Below are 23,097 nucleotides of genomic sequence, written 5' to 3' on the forward strand. Positions count from 1 at the left end.
TTGTTTGTTAAAGCACTGTACCAAGATATACAGGTGTAATCATAATGACATTGAAATAAAGAGGTAGCTAAAGTCTTCATGGTCTTCTTGTCAAGGAAATTATGTAAATTATACGATACGTTTTATCTATCATACTATGGACTTCATTGGCTTTACATTGGATATGAGTATGAAACGTTTATCTGAAGTTATAAAGTTGTTGTGTTTTTCCAATTGTGACAAATAGAAATTCTGTCACTCACTCCTCTGCAGCCAATAGCGGTCGGGCATAGTGTAGTGAAAGCCCGCCCTGTCCACACACTCGATGGTCTGATGGCCGTAGATGATCTGGAACATCTGGCAAATCAGAGAGCAGTATTCCTCTGCTGCATCCTAAACACACACACACACACACGCAACACAACAAGGTAGTATTTCAACAATGAATAATTATATATACTATATCAATAACTAATCCTGCCAATCCAACACATGAGACAGGGATCAGGTTAACAATGACTGGGGATTAATGCTGCATTCATTTATGGTAGGAGCTGGCAAGTGGCAAGTGGCAAACCCATCATCTCCAACCTATGTGCATTCAAGCTGTAGGACCCAGAATGGAACCTTTCACAAATTTCAAGGGACTTTGATTTGACATACAGACAGACAGGCAGGCAGGCAGGCAGGCAGACAGACAGACAGACAGACAGACAGGCAGACAGGCAGGCAGGCAGGCAGGCAGACAGGCAGGCAGACAGACAGGCAGACAGACAGACAGGCAGACAGACAGGCATGCAGGCAGGCAGACAGACAGACAGACAGACAGACAGACAGACAGGCAGACAGGCAGGCAGACAGACAGGCATGCAGGCAGACAGACAGACAGACAGACAGACAGACAGACAGACGACCCACCCTGCTCTCCACAGCCAGTATAACCAGGTTGCAGTAGGCATCTGGGCAGGGCGTTGGCTCCAGCGGGTTGTGGTTCCTCCGCTCCCAGCTGCCATAGCTCCGCCCCCTCTCCCAGCTCCCTGTGCAGGCCTGCCGCCGCTCCCAGCTGCCCCCGCCTCCTCCACCCCTCTTCTCCCAGCTCCCTCCTCCCACCTCAAACAATCAAGGAATCAAACGTTATGGTTGGTGCAGTTCAAAGTGTTTCACAGATGACTGAAAAGTGACATCTCTGGTTTTCTGAGAATAAAGGATTTTAGTTATTACTGAAGTAGGCCTACTTAGTCCATCTCCCCTTCTGTCAGCCTCATTTTGAATTTATGATGCAATATCTCAAAACGACAAAGAGATACAAAGATAATAATCAAATGGAATTGTAGACAATGCTTTGGCGGTACCCGGTATGCCACATGGTGGTTGGGACATGGTACTACAACTTAGCCTGGGTAAACCCATCCCCCACGTGACCTGCTCTCAGACCTGTTCTCAGTCACTATGGTCTGGTCCCCCGCCTGTGCTAAACGATTTCCTGCGGTTGTTGGGCCCCCCCCGATAGACCGCTCCATTACGCAACCTTCATCCAACCAGCTTTGTGCACAGAGCACATGCGCAGTGCAGCAGATGGCGTCATCGCTCTGCGACCTTTGTTGTTAGCGCTCGAGCTAACTCCACCTAGCTAACTCACTAGGCTACTGCTAGCAACCACAGGTTGCAGGTTTTGTAAGAGAAACCTTCGTTCTAAAGGCAAGTTGGGCAGCTGCAAACCACTCGAGAAGGGGGTATTTCTACGCCTGGAGAGGGTTGGTGTGAAACTACACCAACAGGATAGCAAATCATGTCGGATTTGCCAGAGTCTGACTGAGGTATGTACTTATAACCTAATGTACTAGTGCTGCACGATTAATCTCCACTTCCCCCGTGCACTCCCGCAAATAAGTAATGTTATGCGCAGCCAGTTTATCAGATAATTTCGCCGTAAAATGTGTCCAGGTGATGAGAAGCCCCAGCTTGTACAAGCTGTCCTTTGTATGGTCGCTGCCCGTCCGCTCAGACCCGATTTCGATATAGCGTTTGGTGATCTTTTGATCAACAGACCTCATAACGGGGATATACTGTTACGTGTGTCTACCAACATCACTAAAAGATCATAAATGTAACGCTGTTTTAATCGATGGCTACGTTGCTAGCTACTAGCTAGCCGCAGACCAGCTATGAACCCGTTTGGATGATCGCTGCCCGTCCACTAAAACGCGATTTCGATATAGCTTGAGGTGATATTTTGATCAACAGACCTCATAACGGGGATCTATACTGTTACATGTGTCTACTGTACTGACGTCCTCTCTGTTTATTCTTTCAGGTATTAATTCTAAACCCTTCTCAGTCAGCTGCTGCCAACCTGATGAGGAAACAGGCGTGCTTGTTGGACACTGAATGCAAGAGCCTAGCCAGTCTGCAGACTTCATCCTCCGGTGCTGTTCGCCTCAGGACTTGAAGGCCTAACGTTGTACCATGGACTGTATACATTCTGTGCTAATAATGCTAGCATGCTAACATCCTTTTCACACACACACACTGAATATACCGAAATGCTAGATTTGATCATGGACTTAACGCTAATGTTACTCAAAAACGGCCGCAGTCATAACGGTAAGGTGTGCTTGACCTAATTGAAATATTAACGTTAATGCCCTCACATTTCAGCGTGGTTACAGATAAACCTATTTAACGCTAGCTAGCTACAGTAGATTTTTGGAGGCGTTAATGTGAATGTCATGACCTATAGCGTAGTATTATACTGTATATTATACATAATCCAGATGTAACCTAGCTATAGCTAGACGTTAAGAGGTTAGCGTGAATGCGACTGAGACCTGACATTACTGGCTTGATATCATATTCCAGGTGCAACCTAGCTAGATGAGCTTCACACTGCTGTATGAGTAGGCTACAAATGTATCAAGCCTTGATATCATATTCCAGATCCAACCTAGCTAGCTATATGTTAAGAGGTAGGAATATACCGAAATGCTGTATATTATACATAATCCAGATCATATTCCAGATGCAACCTAGCTAGATGTTAAGCCATTAATAATGACATCAGGTGACAAGCTGAAATGTCAATTCTTATAGCAAATCTAGGTAAATTTCAGACTTTAACGTAGTGTCTTGTCTGAAGTGAATACAAGTGACCTATATTTTTCAATCCTGTCTTTGAATAAAAGTTGTACATTGTGTTATACTTGAAAACCATGTCTTTGATCCCTTATTTGTGTTCACAATTACAACAAATCTGTATGGTTTATCTGTTGGCATTAAACCGTGGTATTTCCTTGGGTGATATTCCATATTTGTCATTAACCTAGCTGTTCACATCTGCATTTTCTACGTGAGATATCACAAGTAGCCTACTTTTATTAAAAAACAAAATAAAATGCAAAGAGAGGTTTCCTTCTCTAACTATTGGTGCGTTCACAAAATATTTACACAATGAGATTTTTTTATAAATAATCATCAATAACGTGGATAATGACATCTGCAGCTGCTGGACGAGAGAGTGAGCCCACCATACCACTGGACTGTAGGCTACAGTATTGCTGTGATTTGTTACATGTTATGTTTTTATAACTGGCTCACTCTGAATGTAGTTAACACTTGCTTTGGAGAATTGTCTGATTGATGACTGCAGAACAAGTTATGAATGTATAACTTTAACTACACTTTTTTTGCTAAATAAACAAGCACAGGTCTAGCATCACATTATTCAGTTTAAGGATCCTTATGTGGAAACATTTTGAGAACCACTGTTTTGAAGTACTATTAATATAGCTGTTTTCATTCTCACATGACAATACAACAGAATAGAGTATCAAACAAAAACATTTTTATTCAGTTCCATTCAAAAAAGTACAATTTGAGTATGAACAGTACAACATGCAGTACAGTATGGAAACAATATGAAGTTCTGTTGGCTGCCATTAACCTCACAAATCAACCATTGCAGCCGGACTGGTCATTTGGTTCAGCATCAACATGGGCTGAGAGATTGAGTAGGCTAAATAAACAATACACATGAGAATTACAGTTAACGTTACAGCATTTAATAACGTTAATTTTCGTGTACCCGATGCCAGGATATTTTGTCACTTTGTTTTCATCAAGTTCTCTGGACTTATATACACAAGTTCACAGCGTCCTAACAGGTTAACGTTATAATCTCAGAAGAGATTGAGTAGGCTAAATAAACCATACACATGAGAATTACCGTTAACGTTACAGCATTTAATAACGTTAATTTTCGTGTAGCCGGTGCCAGCATATTTCGCCACTTTTTCTTCATCAAGGCCTCTGGACTTGCATACACAAGCTTGCAGCGTCCATGTCCTTGTCTTTATCATTCACCCCACCGATCTGCAACGCCTTGATTCCCAGATTAGAAGCCTCGCGTATCTGGTCCTCCATTAGCGCATTTAACGGCGACACAACAATATGTAGCTGTAGCTGTTCATAGCCATAGCTAGTAGCTAGCTCGGGAGCTATGCTTTGGAAAGACCAAAAGCTAATGGCTAGCCGCTGCAGCTGTTATACGTCATTGACAAAGACGCACTCTCTGATTGGCCGATCACGGCAGGACTGATGTTGGCAGTCACGCCGTCACTCATTGGCTGCGGGGTGGCTGCGGGTCTGCGCGAGTCTTTCAATCGCCGCGGAAATCGATTTGAATGGCCCGTTCGCTAGACGATAGTGACTGGGAACTGAGAGAGCAGGTCACGTGGTGGCTGGGTTTACCTAGGCTAACTACAACTTGAATGGTTCAAAATGACTTCGAAAAAAAACTGTCTCACCTTCCCTCCTGCTCCTCCCCCTCCTGCTCCGTGTCTCTTCTCCCAGCTTCCTCCTCCTCCTCTGTAGCGTTTCTCCCAGCTGCCGCTCACCGGTCTCCCTCGGTTCTCCCAGCTCCCTCCTGGCTTGCGGGTTGGCTGTCTCCTCTCCCAGCTGCCCCCCACCCTCTTCCTCTCTAAACTGCCTCCCCCTCCTCTCTCTCCTCCTCCTGCTCCTCTCTCCAAGTTCTGGTTTTTCTCCTGGTTTTTATCATGGTTCTTCTCGTGGTTGCTCCTGGACAGTGACGGCCTCCAGTCGACTCCGCAGATGGTGTGTCGCCGCTCCATGGTGCCCCCGGCAGGCCGCGAGTCGGCATTGCAGCTCATGGTTTGGCGTCGGCCGTCGACGCCCGTCGGCTTGTTCCTCTCCAGGCTGTCGCCCCCAGCAACCACCGTGTCCACATTCAGACCTGGTGTGAAATGTGTGTCGGACAGAGGGGAGAAAAAGGAAAAAACACAGAAAATAGTATACCAATAATTGTAAATCGCTAAAAAAGTGATTTAAAAATAATTATGATCAGAATCTGCTGTGTTAATGTTCGTGTTCCTCCAGACAATGGCAGTGAATGGAGATAGAGAAAAATACAATTCTCCAGTCTGCTGTACCCTTTTTTCTTTTCTTTGTTTGAGGGACAATGCTCCTTAAAGCAGCTACATGCAAGATTTTCGATTGTTATTAAACAGTATAATTACAATATTGATGCATCACATCTTTCCTATAATAGTAGCTGAGACCAAAGCCGTGTGAATCGGAGATTGCTCTCTTAAGTCTGTGTCTGTCTAAACTCGCGTCAACAGGGGGGTCTCTCTCTCTCTCTCCTTACTGCCGGACCGGCTAAACCCGGAAGTGAAACGCAGCTGCCTGCATTCCCCCATTCGCGCTGCCTAGCAACATACCATAAACAAGGAGAACGGCATGCATACTCTCGCGAACATCTCTCGTTATATTCTAACAGGTTTTTGGTAAGTTATTTTGTGGTTATAGCCGAAGTGGCTGCTGAAAACCGTTTCATTTCACTTCCTGATCTGCCCTGGCCACAGAGAGACTAACACTGGCCGATTCACTCGGGGTTCAAGCGAGACTACTCTGCGTTGGTCTCATCTACTATTAGAGGTAAGATGTGATGCATTGATATTAAATTTAGACTGTTTAATAACAATCGAAAATCTTGCTCGTAGCTGCTTTAAATGCAGTTCACTAACTATGACCAAGCCACAAACGATTGATAGTTTATTAGGAGGAGGAAAGGGGATGAATGGGGAAGGGATGGGGGGAGGGGGGGATGGGATGAGGGGATGGGATGGGATGGGGGTGAAGGGATGAGGGATGAAGGGATGAGGGATGAGGGGGTGAGGGATGAGGGGATGAGGGATGGGGAGAGGGGATGAGGGATGAGGGATGAGGGGATGAGGGATGAAGGGATGACTTGAAGGAAGTATGAGTAGATGTCTCAAGGAACTAGGGAGTGAGACTCTGGATGGGGGAACTGCCTCGGCGATGGAATCTCTTCATGGTCTTGATGGCTCCATCTTATCCCTGGTGGTTCCTAAGCTGAGATAGAATATTAAGGGGTTGGGTGGGAGGGATGAGTTTGGTCTTGAGACAAGAGCAAGAAAGGATCTTGAATTGGGGCATATATGTAGAGCGAATGATTGAATCCGGGCGGAGCAAGGGATTGACTGATTGAATGATTGAATGAGTGGTTAGTTGTGGCATGGCCTTGTTCCCAAACTTTAGTTATAATGGTATTATAACTTAATTTCACTAACTATGACCAAGCCACAAATGATTGATAGTTTATTAGGAGGAGGAAAGGGGATGAAGGGATGGGGAAAGGGATGGGGGGAGGGGAGGGGGTGATGGGATGAGGGGATGAGGGATGAAGGGATGAGGGGATGAGGGATGAAGGGATGACTTGAAGGAAGTATGAGTAGATGTCTCAAGGAACCAGGGAGTGAGACTCTGGATGGGGGAACTGCCTCAGCGATGGAATCTCTTCATGGTCTTGATGGCTCCATTTTATCGCCAAAAAAACTTCATTGGCTGAGATGAGCATGGGCATTACAAATGCCAATTGCAATTCCCCCGGATTCTGTAATGAAGAGGGGGTCTCGGAGAGAAGCGTGGCGGGTTAGTCGGGTGTTGAGATAGTTGAGTAGTGGTTCATAAGGACTCAGGTAGGAATTGAGACGAAACAGGAAGATGCGATGTGATGTTCCGAGTTGGTCTGTTTTGCTGAACTTGAGGTTGTAGATGAGGGAGTCGGAGGTATGAACTGTGAGGTTGGAGAGGCTTGCGTGTCGAGTCGGGTCGTAGGTGGAAGTGGTGGAGGTGAATTCTGAACATCGCAGGAAGCCGAAAAAAGCCAGAAGGAACATGGATTTGAAAGTGGCGTCGGTAAGAGGGGATGAGTAACCTGAGCGGAGAGTGCTGATGCATCGAGTGAGGAGGTCTGAAGTGAGCGGTAGTCGTTTTGGGGGAAGTAGTGGCTCTGAATTTCTGAGACCTTTGATCAGCATACTGATGTGGGAATGAGTGATGGATGGACATGGGGCGCTGGTGAGTAGTTTGACCAAGAAATTTATGCTACTGATGTAGACGTGGATAGTGGAAGTTCTGATGTGGAGAGAAGAATGTGCGTAGGTGATGAAGTTCGAAATGGAGAAGACGTCCAGGGAGGGAAATGGCAAGTTGTGACGTGTGTGGAAAGTCTTGAAGCAATTCCATGCTGTGAGGTAAGAAGACAATGTTCTGGGAGTGAAGCTTTTGAGGATGGCTTGTTGGGATGCTGAGGTCAGGTGTTGGAGCTGTGGGGTTAGTTGAAGATGGTGGCTGAAAATGGTGGAACTGGAGTGGGTTGGGAGTCGGAGTCTGGAGCCAAGAGTTTGAATTTCTGGAATGAGAAACGGGACAGAGAATCAGCAATTGAGTTTTGGTAACCGGGAATGTGGGCTGCACGGATGATGAATTGGTGCTGTGCCGAGATCAAGGTGAGCTTGCGCATGAACTGCATGATGTTGAGTGAATGGGACCGTCTTTTATTTATGATGTCAACTACTGCTGTGTTGTCTGTGTGGATTAGGATAGCCTTTTTGGACCACTCATGCCCCCAAAGGAGTGCTGCTATCAGGATGGGATACAGCTCGTGAAGAGCGGCGGAGGGAGAGAGTAGGCCAAACTCGAGTGGCCAATCGGAAGCGAACCACCTCCCTCCATAGTAGCCGCCGAAACCAATAGATGGCGCTGCATCTGTGAAGAGCTGGATGTCTTCTGGTTGGGTGACATGGTCATCATAGAAGAAAGAAATATGATTCCAGGATGATAGGAAGTGCTGCCATAGCCGCAGCTCCATTTTGCAGTCATTATCCAGGGTGATGTGATTGTGTAGGTTTGGGGCAGAAGCAGCTATGGAGAAGATGTGAGAGAGGAAGGAACGTCCTTGGGGTATGATACGGATGGCATAGTTGAGGTGTCCGAGCAGGGCGAGGAGCTGTCATTTGGTACACGTGGCGCCAAGGAGGTAGTTTGAGATCAATAGTGAGATGCGGTGGATTTTCTCGATGGGCAGTGAAGCTTGGAATGAGATGGAGTCTAGTGTAATACCCAGGAATTCAATGGAAGTGCTGGGACCTTCTGTTTTCTCTGCTGAGAGAGGAACGCCCAGGCTACTTTTGCATCCGAATGTGAGGCGGACGGCAAAATAGTAGGTAATAATAATAATGATAATAATAAATTGTATTTGTAATTGCACTTTTCATTTTGGACAACATCCCAAAGTGCTACAGAGTGAAACTAAATAAATAAGATAAAATAATTAAAAGAATAAAAAAATTAAAGGAGAAAAAAAAGAAATAAAAAGATTAAAAGAACATTAAAAAGAACATAAAAAATCACATAAAAAGCCTAAAACTAAGGAAAGCACAAAACTAGAAGGCTTTATTAAAAAGGAAAGTTTTCAGTCCCTTTTTAAAAGCATCCACCGTCTGTGGAGCTCTTAGGTGGTCGGGAAGAGTGTTCCACAGACGGGGAGCGGCAGAGCAGAAGGCCCGATCTCCCATGGTGCGGAGCTTGGTTCTGGGGGGATGGAGGAGGAGGTTATTATTTGAGCGGAGGTTGCGGGAGGAGGTTTGTGTTATGAGGAGTTCCTTGAGGTATGGGGGGGCATGTCCGTGGATGCATTGATGTGTCAGCAGAGCGATTTTGAAATTGATTCTGGAGGAAACAGGGAGCCAGTGAAGAGAGTGGAGGATGGGGGTTATGTGGTCGTACTTTCGCACTCTCATCAGGATCCTAGCAGCAGAGTTCTGAATGTGTTGGAGCTTCTGGAGGCTCTTGCTGGGGATCCCGATGAGAAGCGCGTTGCAGTAGTCCAGCCTTGAGGAGACAAAGGCGTGGACAAGTTTCTCAGCGTCTGGCAGGCTGAGTGTGGGGCGGAGTTTTGCGATGTTCTTGAGGTGGTAGAAGGATGGTTTACACAGGTGTTTGATGTGGGCGTCAAATGTCAGGTGAGGGTCGAACCTAACGCCCAGGTTGATGACCGATGAGGAGAGGGGGATGTTTTGGCCAGATAAGGTGACGTGGGTTATGGGGGATGATTGGACCTGGTGGGGAGTGCCAACTAGAATGGCTTCAGTTTTGGAACCGTTTAGCTGCAGGAAGTTGTCTTTCATCCACGCCCTTATCTCCTCAAGGCAGGTGGTGAGAGATGATGAAGATGCAGAGGGGTTTGGGACAGTTTTCAGGTAGAGCTGCGTGTCATCAGCGTAGCAGTGGAATGAAATTCCATGCTGGCTGATGACACTACCGAGGGAGAGCATATAAAGGATGAATAGGATGGGTCCGAGAACTGACCCCTGGGGGACTCCACATGACAGAGTGCGTCCAGGACTTTGCGTCTCCCAGGGAGACATACTCGGTTCTCCCAGACAGGTAGGACTGGAACCAGTGTAGAGCAGAGTCAGAGAGACCGATGCAGTGGAGGCGGTTGAGGAGAATATTATGGTCAACGGTGTCAAATGCTGCAGTCAGATCCAGGAGGACCAGAAGGGATGGAGAGCCAGCATCAGCCGCCATCAGCAGGTCATTTGTGACCCTGACCAGAGCTGTTTCAGTGCTGTGGGCAGTGCGGAAACCAGACTGGAACTTTTCATATAGCTCATTGGAATTTAGGTGGCCCTGGAGCTGAGCAGCAACCACTTTTTCCAGCACCTTTGAGAGAAATTTAACAAATTTACCACGAGAGGGAGGGGGTTGTGGCCACATTTACCACTGGTACAGGGTTGTGGCACGAGGCGAACAACAGCTACCAAATAATATAAAAAATACACAATTGTAACATCCAATTCATTATTTACAATCATTCCTTAACGGGATTCACAGTTATTGATACATTGCCTGTAAAAGTACAGTTATTTAAACAGTTATCTAAAGCAGCCCGTTTTGGTGGTGGTGTGTTGATATCTGGTGACGGCAGAGGGCGTTTGTTTGTTTGACAGTCCCAGGTTCGGGGTCCGGGCGCTAGTCCGACCTCCCGCTAGTCCGAACTCGTGACAACTCAAGCTCAGCCAGTTCTCTCTCCCCAATTTCACCATGTCGTTCTTTGTTCACTTCACCTTCATCTTCATCTAACCACTGCTCAAAACTCAATCCACCCAGTAAATCAAACGTTACTACGAAATCGGACATTTCCTTGTGTTAGAGATCGGCCATTTCCTTGTTAGAGATTTGCAGACTGACAGGCTAACAGTGGGCGGAGTCAGCACAGGGAGCGGAGTCAGCATCAGGGAGCGGAGTGATACTGCGGTTGGAGCCGAACTGTAGATTGTTGGCGTATTTACCACTGTTGCTAGCCAATCAGAATCCAGTATTCACTCATGCTGTTGTAGAAGGAAGATTAGAGATCGGCCTGTAATTGGCAAGCACGTCTGGGTCAAGGGTGGGTTTTTTGAGGAGGGGTCTGATGACAGCAGTTTTCAGAGCAGATGGAAGATGGCCGGCTTGGAGGGAGTGGTTAATGACATGGGTGATCAGGGGGGATAGAGTGTGGATGTTTGAGTTCACCAGGGCAGTGGGAAAAGGGTCCAGGGTGCAGGTGGAGGCTTTCATCTTACGAATGATGCCCTCAACCTCTCTTGGTGTAACTTCAGCGAAGTGGCAGAGGCGCTGGGAAATCACAGGCTGAGGGTCAGCATTTGGGAGATGTAGAGATGAGATGTTGGAGAGGAGGGAACGGATGTTGTTTACTTTTGCCCGGAAAAAGTCAATAAAACCATTGCACTGTTCATCTGCGCTGTTCATCTGCGCTTGTGATGGGGTTTGTGGCTTGAGGAGATGGTTTATAGTGGTGAAAAGCTGCTTGGAGTTTCCAGGATTTTTGTTTATGATGTTGGAGTAGTGTAATGACCGTGCGTCTCTGAGGGACATTGAGTAGGCCTTTTGGTGTTCTTGATAGGCTAGTTTATGAACAGTGAGTCCGGATGTTTTTAGACGACGCTCGACTACATGTCCAGCAGCCTTCATTTGGCGTAGTTCACTGTTGAACCAGGGGGCTGAGCGGGAGAAGGTGACTGTTCGGGTTTTGACAGGGGCATGAAGATCCAGGACACTGCTCAGGGTTTTATTGTAGAAATCCACTGAGTCATTGGCTGATGTGAAAAGTGCAGATGAGATTTTCTGGAGGTCAGAGGTCATGGCGTCAGGGTTGATGTTTTTAATGTTTCTGAAACGGATTTGGCGCTTGGGCTTGGTGTGATGAGATAGAGATGGAGATGGCAGCTCCATAGAGATTACCTTGTGATCCGACACACCCAGATTGTACGCCACCAGATTGGAGATAGGGGCGGAGTCAGTGATGACCAGGTCGAGCGTGTGCCCCCTGGTGTGTGTAGAAACATCAACGTGCTGTTTAAGGTTGAGATGATCCAGTACATGAAGAAATTCAGCTGCAGAGTGGCAGGAGGGGCTGTCGATATGAATGTTGAAATCCCCCAGGATGACCGTATTGGCAGATGTGGAACAGAGTGAAGTAAGAAGGTCATGCATCTCTGAAATGAAGGCTGAGTTTGGTTTAGGTGGCCGATAGATAAGGAGTATTGTCATGGGGTGGGGGGGTTTGCATCTGAGGGCGAGGCATTCAAAAGAGGCATGCTCAGGCAGGGGTAGGGGGGACAATTTTAGGTCAGCTCTGTGTATGACGGCTAAGCCGCCACCACGACCAGTTCTGCGGGCTTTCTCCAGGTAGCTGTAGCCAGGGGGACAAGCTTCATTTAGCACAGAGTAAACATCTTGCTGCTGCCAGGTTTCAGTGAGGCACATAAAGTCAATCCCCTTGTCCAAAATGTGGTTGTGTATGAGACAGGATTTATTTGTGAGGGATTGTGTGTTAAAAAGTTCTATTTTGAAATTGGGTGGAACGGTGGATGAGAGCCTCTGTAGGGGCCGCAGTAAAGTGAAATCCACTCCACGTTTTCCAACCTGCTTGGTCTGAAGCGGTCTCGCGGTGTTTCCAGCGATGACGTGGCAGCGGGGAGTTGTTTCGCTTCCATTACAATGTAATCCATGTGCGACAGTGTTCTGATGACGTCGGCGAGATGCGCCAGAGCATCCATCAGACCAGAGAGACGGAATGCTGCTCCCGGAGTAAACAAAGTTACGTCGTGAACCTCTGTGGATATAACGTGGGCGAGAAGACAGACTGTGTCCTTTTATTACATCTGTTAAGAGCCTCACTGTGGATTGGAGTTTTAATGCCATGCTGGTGAAAGCCGGGCACCCCTGGCCGAGGAGCCGGTCGCGGCTAGCATTAGCTGGCTAGCGAGGCTAGGAGGCAGCGGTCCCAGCCACAAGGGCTAACCGCACTAGACAGAAGGGATGTCCAGGGTCTACCTCCCAGCAGTGGATATCAGAACACGGTGGAGAGAAGAAAATCCAGCGATGCCACAGACGATTGAAGAGCTTGCCTGTAAATCCACGGATCCGCGGATAGGCATTGGCTGAAAGCGGCTAACTATAGCACAACGTTAGCAGGTACGTGGCGTTTGTTGTTGAGATTTCCAACTGTCACAGGCAGTACACGGACTTGCAAGGCTAAAAACAACTTGTAAAACAGCCAAAGCCAGGCTGGGTTAAAATAGTGTAAAATACTTAGAGCAAGACTAATTGCAGACGGAGAAGCGGCGAACAAGCAGCGCCAGCGTCCTCTCCCTTTGAGGTGCCCTTCCAAAAAACGCAGAAGAAACGCCAGAAGTCTGGGTGTATTGGAAGGACTTTAAAAGCACTGGTGATGTCTGCTTTAGCCAACCAAGCACCTTGGCCTGCCAGACGGATGAGGGAAATGGCATGATTGACGGAGGAGTATTGCATGGAGAAATCTGGACTGGGTATGAGACTGTTGATGCTTGGGCTGGAAGAACCGTGAGGAGATGAAAGATCAATGATTAGTCTCTTTTTTCCGGAGTATTTCCTGGTGGCGATGGCAATTGTGCTGATTCGGTGGATGGGAAATGGAGGGGTGCTGAATGGGCCGATCATGAAACCTTCTTTGACTTCTTTGCCGAGTAATTTATCAACGGTGTTGGGGTGTGTGAGGGCTGACTGAAGGTTATGGCAGGTGTGGGAGGAGTCTGGGATGACCTGCATGTCTGGGTGGAAACCGTGAGTGAAACCATGGATGAGGTAATTGACGAATTCGGGAACAGGGTGGTGTTGTAAGGCTGTGGATAAAGCGTTGATATTGATGGGTGTGCTGAGATGTTTTAGTTGTCATGCTCCGTGCTTGGTGGGGTTGTGAGGGCAGCCGGGCCTGGAGTGGAGTGGGCGCCTCCACAGAAAGAGCAGGTGTGGAGAAAGCGGCAACTGGACTGGGAGCACCCGACATCATTAAAGTTATTGCAGACCATCCACCTTGGTACAGGATGGGTCTGCCCCTTTTGTCGACTCCAGTGAGGTGGGGGCTACGCTGGGAGTTGTCAGGTTTAGGAGTGATGGAAGGGGGTGGACCTGCAGAGAGGCGAGAGAAGACCGATGAGTTGGCGGTGGGGAAGGAGCGTGTGGCAGGAGCTAAGGTGCGTGAGGTGGGGGCAAAGGAACATGGAAGAGGAGCAGTAATGGTGCATGCTGAGGCGGGGTGGGATGGTGCACCACAATGTTCGCATGCCAGGGCTGAACGTGTGGAGAAAACCCTGCAATACAACTCTGCATCCATGGAGCCCCAGTGAGTGCCCAAATTAAATTGGCTGATGCGACCTGCTGCTTGAGATGAGAAGAGGATGTGGTAAGTGTAGAATCCGGTGCCGCCGAACCGCAGGGCCAAGTCCAGGATGATGGACATGTATTCGTCGAGTTCAGCCCTGCGGTCGGGGAAAACAGAGCAGATGATGTCACAGTACAGGGAGAAAGCAAATGCAAATTCTGTTGATGTGAGTTCTCTGGAGCAGGTGGGGTAGGGGTGTTTCAGTTGGATGATACCCATGTTACATTGTAACTCCCATGGGAGCATGGTGAAGGGATGTGGAAGGTTGAAGTAGTTCTGCGAGGTCAGTGTAGTTACCGGAAATTATCTGCTGCCTGAGACTGGAGATGGGCGTGGTGCTGAGGGTTGAACTGGAGGTTGGGCGGTGGAAAGGGTGAATGGGCTGTCTGCGGGTGGAGCTGAATAGAGTGATGGAATGCCGGCTGTAGGTGGCGCTGTGGGATAGGCTGGAAAGCTGGCTGATGGTGGAGCTGTAGAAATGATAGAAAAACCAGCTGCGGGTGGCGCTGTAGCTGAGGGTGCAAAACTGACAGAGTTATGTACATTTAGGTGATGGGGAAGGGGGGGCGGGTAGGGTTTGGGGGAGGGAGGGGGAAAAGGACAGGTAGTAGGAAATGGAGTGTTGGTTGGTGGAACTGTTATAGAGGCTACATGAGCTGCAGTAGCTGGTGGGTAGCAGAAGGAAGTGAAGAAGAAAGGATGTTGGGATGAGGGGATGCATGTGCGTGGGGCGATAGTGCAGCCTGCGGACATAGGGATGACAGAAATTAAGCAATGAGGTTAGATAAAGCAGAAACAGAGGGAGCATGCACAGGGGGAGGAGGGACAATCTGAACCTCCTGAATGAGGGCTGCGGGAATGGCTGCCGCTTGCCTTGCGCCATCGGTCGGCGTGGTGACGTCATCGGGAATCGCCGCGACGGCGGCTTGACGTACGCCGGGAAGCGCGTGCGTACTGGCAGTGGGTGCTATTCTGTCCTCAACTTTGTTTTATGTGCAATACCGCCATCTAGTGAGCTTATTATGTCCTCTACTTAGATTTATTTTATATAGTGCCATCTAGTGGTTTTCTCTGTGTTGCACACAGGAGAAGTTAAGAGAGGAGGAGACAGTAAAACTAGCCAATAAGAGGGCAGACAATTTGATTGGCAACAGAATCAACCAATAGGAAACCATACAATTCTTCTTCTTCTACAGTTCTACCTCAATTTAGTCTCACAGGAAACAGTCTTTTAGTTTGCCAGCCATGCACATGGCCATGCACCAACTCTAGAAGAATACCTTTGCAATCCTCACTTGATACGCTTAAGAAAGCAATGGCTGTAAGGGTGTATTCACACCTGTAGGTCGTTTGCTTTGTTCCGATTCAGGTACTTAATTGATACAATTGTTGCATTTGTGCCTTGGTTGGTTTGTGTTCACACAGCCACAAATGAAACGGTCCAAATAGTATTGTCAAACTTCCTGGATTGGCCAGCAGAGACTCTGATAGGCTAATAGCCTCTCGGGATGGACAAAATAATTCCCAGAGATTTTCCTATATGATTATAAAAATGCGTTTTGTTAGACCTACATTTTAGGCTATGTCGGGCGTCCGCCGTGCGAGGAGAGAGAGAGAGAGAGAGAGAGAGAGAGAAAGAAAGAAAGAAAGAAAGAAAGAAAGAGGGAGGGATCGGGAGAGAGAGGGAGAAAGTTCTTTATTTATTTATTAATGTATGCTATGTAGGCTATGTAAGCCTATGTATTTATTTAGCCTATTTAGGCTATTGGGAATTTGGAGATAGAAGATCAAAGACCCTCGCAAATTCTGCTATTAGGCTACTATCACGGAGATGAGGATTAGCCGAGACATAGCCTATATGAACACCTGTCCTGTCAGGAATAAAATATTAATAAATAATTTAATAATAACGGACATTTCGAGGAAGACATGCAATCAGTCTGATTGTCTGATTGAACCAGACAATCTTATCACAAAGAAGGCTGGCTCTGATTACCACGATTTGTTTTCATTTATTGAATGGAGACCAGAGAGAGCGAGAGAGAGGGAGAGAGAGGGCGGTGTGTTGCGCAGCACACCGCACGCAAAATCCGTAGAGATTCAACACATTAACGTTGCTTCCCATGGTCCGAGGTAAGTTGATTGAGTTCAAACTGCTGATGTGATGATCCAAAAATCCCCCAAAGTTTATCGATGCAAGTCACAAGTCGCCAAAACAGGATCTGAAAGATGTTGTTTTTAAACGATAAAAATGTTCGTTCTTCAGGCCATTACGCACAGCGCAGCTGACTACGGCAGCTGGTTTATCCAAAAATGCGCACCGTTTACTGCTGTTGTGGCGGATCGAGGTCGGCTCACGTTCTCACCACAAACGAACCGCACCAGAGTTCGTTTGGAAGCGGACCGAGACCACCCTTTCTTGGCGATCTCGGTCCGCTTGTTTTGTCCCGCATCCGAGTGCGATTGCTGTGTTCACACTCCCCCAAACGAACCGCACCAAGGGGGAAAATGCTCTCCGTTTCGGAACAACTGCTCCAAACGAGATAGGTGTGAATACACCCTAAGTTTATTTTGTTTACTTTATGCTTAGAATCATATATTGAAGAGTATTTCTGATGGATGATGTTTGACACTGTTGTATTTTGTGAATGTTCTGTTTGCCAGCATTTAGGTGTGTTGTAGCACAGATAATATACAGTGAATATTATTTGCAGTAGCTCTAGCTGGGTCTAAGTATATTGTTGTATATTTCACCCTACATTGCACTGTATCAGAAGATGTGTTTATTACTATCTACATTTATTTGTTTAGAGCACCTGTTGTAATGATAGTAGCTCTGTGGTGACTCTGTAAAATACAGTAATTTTCTGTATCTTTCTTTTCTGTACAGTTTCACTCCTTTTCGATGACAACACTGTGAAAGTCATTAAACCCAAGAGCTAGGACGCTATCTTCCTGACTCGCATCTCGTTATTGAATGGAGTTTGGCTGACTGTCAATCTAAGTTCCACCACAAACACGTAGGGAGGGCAGTTACAGGTGCAGAATGATGATGAGGAAAATGGCGGAGAGAATCGGAGTGTAGCTGAAACAGTTTTGCTTTATTGTCAGTGCGATGAAATGGTACCTTATTAATACGGAGGGCCCGTTGCAGGCTGGCAACTGTCCAGTTGCGGATGTTGTCGGCTGCTGGATGCTGGTGTGTGGAGAGAGAATGGACTAAAACTTTACCATGAGATTGACGCCGTTGGCTAGGCGGCGATGAATGCCTAGTCCGGCTGGGCGGCTGGTGGAAATCACGGTGACGACTTCTCCCTCTCTGGAACTCTACGGAGCGAGTTTGAGGTGAGGGAGGAATAACGTTAGGACTGCTGTGGGAGTGGACATACTGTTGAGGAGCCGGGATGTGGATCTCGGAGCGAGGACGAGACGGGCCAGCACGGCGGACCAGAGGCTCGTCGACGACAACATGCGAGGGAGTTGAGACCAAAGACCGGTCCTCACCAAACAAATCGTCGCTGTCAGAGGCACAAAGCTGGAGCGCAGATTCCATGGCGATCAGGTAGGAGCTGAACGTGTTGTTCTGTCTTAGCAAAACTCGGAATGAGTTTGGTCTTGAGACGAGAGCGAGAAAGGATCTTGGTTTGGGGCGTATATGTAGGTGGAGCAAATGATTGAATCCGGGCGGAGCAAGGGATTGACTGATTGAATGATTGAATGAGTGGTTAGTTGTGGCATGGCCTTGTTCCCGAACTTTAGTTATAATGGTATTGAAACTTCATTATGACTTCAGGCAGGGCTGGAGGACCTTGCTGAACGTGTGTGTGTGTGTGTGTGTGTGTGTGTGTGTGTGTGTGTGTGTGTGTGTGTGTGTGTGTGTGTGTGTGTGTGTGTGTGTCTTTCAGCTTGCCTAGGTGGATACCTTGTGTTTTATACCATGGTCTGGGTTAATACTGAATTCTGATTGGCTGCAGGGTGTTTTGGTGATAATGTACACCTAGCTAAATAGTTCCAGGCAAATGGTCTGTTCACCGTTCATATCAATGTGCCATGGCTTTGAGCTCTATACCACCATTAAGGGTTAATATGGCACTTTTATAAGTTTAGAAAAAAATTAGTCGGTCAAAGTAACTATAGATTACGCCTGTGTGCTCAGTTTATCAAAATAATGGCTATTTAGAAATCTGTTGTTTTCGGAGATCTGATGTTGTCAGCTGACAGAAGCCGGCTCTCAGCCAGGTGCTTTGCAAGAGTGCGCGCTGCCTCTTGTCACTGATACAAATCAATTTGAAGAGGAAAAAGATGAGATCAACAAAAAGAAAACAACGAAATGGGCAGTTAACAGCCGGTTCTCAACTCATATCAAAGGTAATGAAAACTAGATTTTGATTGCAAAACGCATGAAAATATTAATTAATGGTCTTGTTTTGTTTCTTTGGCAAGTGACCATGGTATAAGCGAGTTAATGCACTTCGAGGTGTACATTATCAGAAATTATTGGACTTCACGGAGACAACCATCCTCAGCCTCGCCTCGGACAGTTCTCGCCTCCACGTCGTCCAATCATTTCTGATAATGTACACCTCGTCGTGCATTACCCGTTAGATACTTCCCACCTGGAGTGTGTGACGGGCCTCACCGTGGAGCGGAACCCTTCAGACTTCAGTCACCTGTTTTGAGCACAAGAAGGTGCAGTGCGTCGTCTCTCAGGTAGGAGGCAGCAGCGATCTCGTGTGTGGGGATCCTCAGCAGCAGCTTTTCGTTGTCTCTCCAGGTCAGCAGCAGGCAGCGAGCAGAGAGACTTAGGATACAGTCCTGATCCACACTGGTCTTTAGAGGCAGCACCTTCAACTGCTGCTGAGACACACACACAAACACACACACAAACACATGCACGCACGCATGCACCCACACACACACACACAGACACACATGCGCGCACACACACACACACGTACGCATGTGTGCACACACACACACACACACACACACACACACACACACACACACACACACACATACATGTATTGCTAGTTCTTGAATATTATAGTTACAGTTCTGGTGGAGCAATTTGATTGGACAAGAGGCATTCCAGCTCTGATGATATTTTATTATCAAACAGCTCTCTCAAATCAAGCAATCTGATTGCTTCACAGCCATGGTATATTGAGCTAGAGCCGCTTTGCATGGTATCACACGACTCGACTGTCCCTGGAAATCGGGGACATCTGGTCACCTTAGTACTTGTACTTGTACAGCAGGTGGCGGTAAGCACCTTGAAGGTGTCAGCGACACGCCTATAAACCGAGAGAAGAAGAAAGCTGGCGTCAGCTAGCTGTTAGCTCTGTGCGCTACGTTACTTATGTGGCAATAAAATGCCACCGAATGACCAGATTAGATGGTGAAATCAGACGGTGACACTGACTATCACGTTGTACAACAGCGGGATGGTGTACACAGCATTCATTCTAGCCTCCTTCACTGCCTCGGCCGCCATCTTCTTTGAAAAGTTGAAACAAACCTCGGAACGCCTCCTCTCGGGACCTCGACTCTGATTGGCTAAACGGACAGTGACTATCCGACCATCCGATACGTCCATCCAGAAAAAGTTCATCCCTCTTCAACTTTCTATCCATCAAAACGTATGCAAACTTTCTGGATATGTACGCTTCTGAGTACTCCATGGACAGTCGGACAGCTGTCATTGAAAATGAATGGAAGTGAACAGAGAAATGAACGCACACGGACAGACACCACGGATCAGTGTGGCCAAGGCCTTATTCAGCTAAGGGTGTTAGCACAACCCTTAGCTGTGATATAATGAGGCACTGTGAAGAGACATGAGAGGTGTAGTATTGGGAGGCTTCGGCCGCCGGTGAAATACCAATACTCCAAATGCTCTTAATTAAGGCATTCCTGATATTTCAGTATAACATCACAGGATGCTTGACTGTGTGTATATCACTCCGTGTCACAGCTGTACCTTAGGTTGCGTTCAAACTACATACAGTACAGGGTGGGAATTTTTTCATTTTAGGGGCAAGGCTGGCCTTCGGCGTCACAATTTTATTTAGTGCACAAGGCCACATGCCAGGGCACAAACTAAAAGACTCTATTAAATTGCTAATTGCTCTATTGACAGGGTGAAGAGCAATTTTTCTGAAATGTCTGTTATAATCTAGTAGTAGTGGGCTGGTAGCAGGGCACTGTCAAGGTGGCCTTAGGGATCTCAGGGCATCACGGCCAGAGGGAGGGGCAATGGAGGCCTCCATGTAATTCCCACCCTGATACAGTATGTCACTAACTTCAAAGTAGCTAATGTTAGCTTAGCTAGCTTGCAACCGGGAAACGGCAGGCAATAACTTTACCTGTTGCTTAGCAACTCTTGGTAGTGCAATCCTGAGGGAACTGTTTTTGTTGGCAGAGACAAATAACAGACAGAAATCATCTGTTGTCTCAAATTACTTAAAAATGCCATTATTACTTGATGAATAGCTTATACTGTGCAACTGTTGGATAAAAGCAATATCACACTCGAGGTTGCTGTCATGTTGTACTTAGTCTCGTTGGCCAGCCTCCCCTCCCTACCGTGAGAGTCTGGCGGCGCAGGTCTCCATTGTGGAATTGCGATGGGCGGCGCTTGGCGGCAGTGCCCTTGGAAAATAGTTTCCAACAATCCAACTTGCCATTTTCAGCATAGCAATGAGCTAGCATGTTTCTGCCGTTAGCTTGCTAGCTAGTTAGCGTTGTTGTTTTCAATGAGGCGGCAGGGCACTATTTACAGCGACACACAGGCAGGAAGGAGCGGAAGCCGCTCTGATTGACATGGTCGGAGCCAATGACAGAGCTTGTTTATAAGCGGGGAACGGACATCCGGCAGCGACTGAAACAGTTGCTCCAATGGGGAGCAGCTGTAGAGCAGGGGAGTGCTTATCCCAGTTGCCTGTTTCTGTGCCACGAGACTCCTCTCACGGTAGGGAGGGGATGCTGGCCAGCGAGACTATGTTGTACTGTAAACAGCTGTGAGTGATCATCTTCGGCACGAGGCCGACCAAATCATAGCTGTGACAATATTACAGTGTACAACAGCACGCATAGAGTGTGATATGCTTACATTAAAATCAATTAGCCTACACTGCAGGGTAATTGATTATTAACCCTCACAGTACTGATGGGTAATTTATTAGTAACCCAACTGATTACTGATAACTCTGGCTGTCTGTTAGATATAATTCCCAACTGACAGTGTCTAGTTATAGATAGCCTCATCAATTACTAACCCTGGCAGTATAGTTAATTACTAAAGCTGATTTTATGTTTGCCGTAGTGAACCAAATATGCCATCATCGCCCTAGTCGCGTCGGCCACACCTGCTCATGCGTAGAATATTTTTGTAACAGCGCACGCTCCCGGAGCGTGCACTGAGCCAGAGTTTTGACCAAATTTCTTGACCCATGTGGTAAAACTTTTATTTTTAACTGTTAATTTTTTATCATTTCAAGTAAGTGTTGTGATAAAGCAGCACAAAGTTTGGTGATTCTATTCATATGCTGATATACGGTTGTTTCAGAGTGAAACTGCAGTACTGCACATATGGCTTCTCATTGTCACATTTAATGGCCAGTTTCACTGTACAATGTAAACACTGTAAAATGTGATGATCACTATCTGCAGCTCTGAACATAATGCCTTGGTGCCTCTGTAGATTGCGGACAAAATGCGAAGGTCTGCCTTGCCATGCCTCGCTCGACTATACCTCGCCCATAATGGGCTATTGATTACTGACCCTGGCAATAGTTACTAATAGAAAGTTATTGATTAATAACCCTGGCAGTACCCCCTGTGGCTGAAAATGGAGGCCAACTCCATTGTCAACTCTTCCTTGCCAGCCATGTTATTTGCTAAGTTAGAGAGAGCTGGGACGTTACAAAATTTAAATTTAAGTTTTGGCATGAAAAACTCTTTTTAAACCAAGTTAGGAGTGTTTTGAGTCTACCAGATGTTTCTGTCCACACGCCGATTTGTTTCAATCACTCTTTTTTGGCTCCATGGTCAGACAGAAACTACCACGCCTGGAGTGAGAAGGGGCTGGTTTCCATCAAATACCACGATGCTGAAGTTGGCATCCGATTCGCAGCTCCCGATTGGAATTTTCCAGTCCACCTTAAAAAGTGTAATAACACCTCTAGATGGTGTCGTTCAACCATTTTCAAGCTAGTTCATGAACTGGAATGCAGAGGTAGGCTATATAGGGGGGATATGTAATGAGAATACATTATAGAATGAGTCCTGCATTTTATTCGTTTTTAATGTTGTATGCAATTCTTATTGACCTCAAAAAGGTTCTCCTATTGGTGTAAACAGCTGGGAAAAAGAGTTGATTTCACAGCTTTTGCCCATCTAGACCACATAAAACCAGGTCCAGCTCAAAGACCACCACTCTAATTCTTTTCAAACCTGGCCTAGATTACAAAGGGGACATTAGACTCTCATTATGGTCCACTCTCAGATTTGTGAAACCTATGCTGATTTGTGAAAATGCTATAATTGCAGTTTTCAGCTGATTTCGAGCATCTAGACCGCATAAAACCAGGTCCAGCTCAAAGACCATCACTCTAATTCTTTTCAAACCTGGCCTAGATTACAAAGGGGACATTAGACTCTCATTATAGCACAGTGGCTGATTTGTGAAACATATTGCTGATTTGTGAAAGTGCTATAATTGCAGTTTTCAGCTGATTTTGAGCATCTAGACCGCATAAAACCAGGTCCAGCTCAAAGACCATCATTCTAATTCTTTTCAAACCTGGCCTAGAATATGAAGGGGACATTAGACTCTCATTATGGCACAGTGGCTGATTTGTGAAACATATTGCTGATTTGTGAAAGTGCTATAATTGCAGTTTTCAGCTGATTTTGAGCATCTAGACCGCATAAAACCAGGTCCAGCTCAAAGACCATCACTCTAATTCTTTTCAAACCTGGCCTAGATTACAAAGGGGACATTAGACTCTCATTATGGCACAGTG

General features: G+C 46.7%; 1 protein-coding gene across 1 annotated transcript in view; it reads right to left on the reverse strand.

Moving 5' to 3' along the window:
* Positions 1-23,097, reverse strand: part of ccm2l (CCM2 like scaffold protein) — a gene marked incomplete at its 3' end in the record, with an annotated part of 32,010 nt that overhangs the window by 3,157 nt on the left and 5,756 nt on the right. The window contains exons 4-7 of the mRNA XM_083656350.1: positions 18,739-18,922; positions 4,782-5,227; positions 898-1,089; positions 243-372 (exon numbers count right to left, since the gene is read on the reverse strand). Coding sequence (XP_083512476.1) covers positions 243-372; positions 898-1,089; positions 4,782-5,227; positions 18,739-18,922 — 952 coding nt within the window. The remainder of the gene's footprint in view (positions 1-242; positions 373-897; positions 1,090-4,781; positions 5,228-18,738; positions 18,923-23,097) is intronic.

This window comes from Poromitra crassiceps (genome assembly GCF_964638095.1).
Source record: "Poromitra crassiceps genome assembly, chromosome: 20".
NCBI lineage: Eukaryota > Metazoa > Chordata > Actinopteri > Beryciformes > Melamphaidae > Poromitra > Poromitra crassiceps.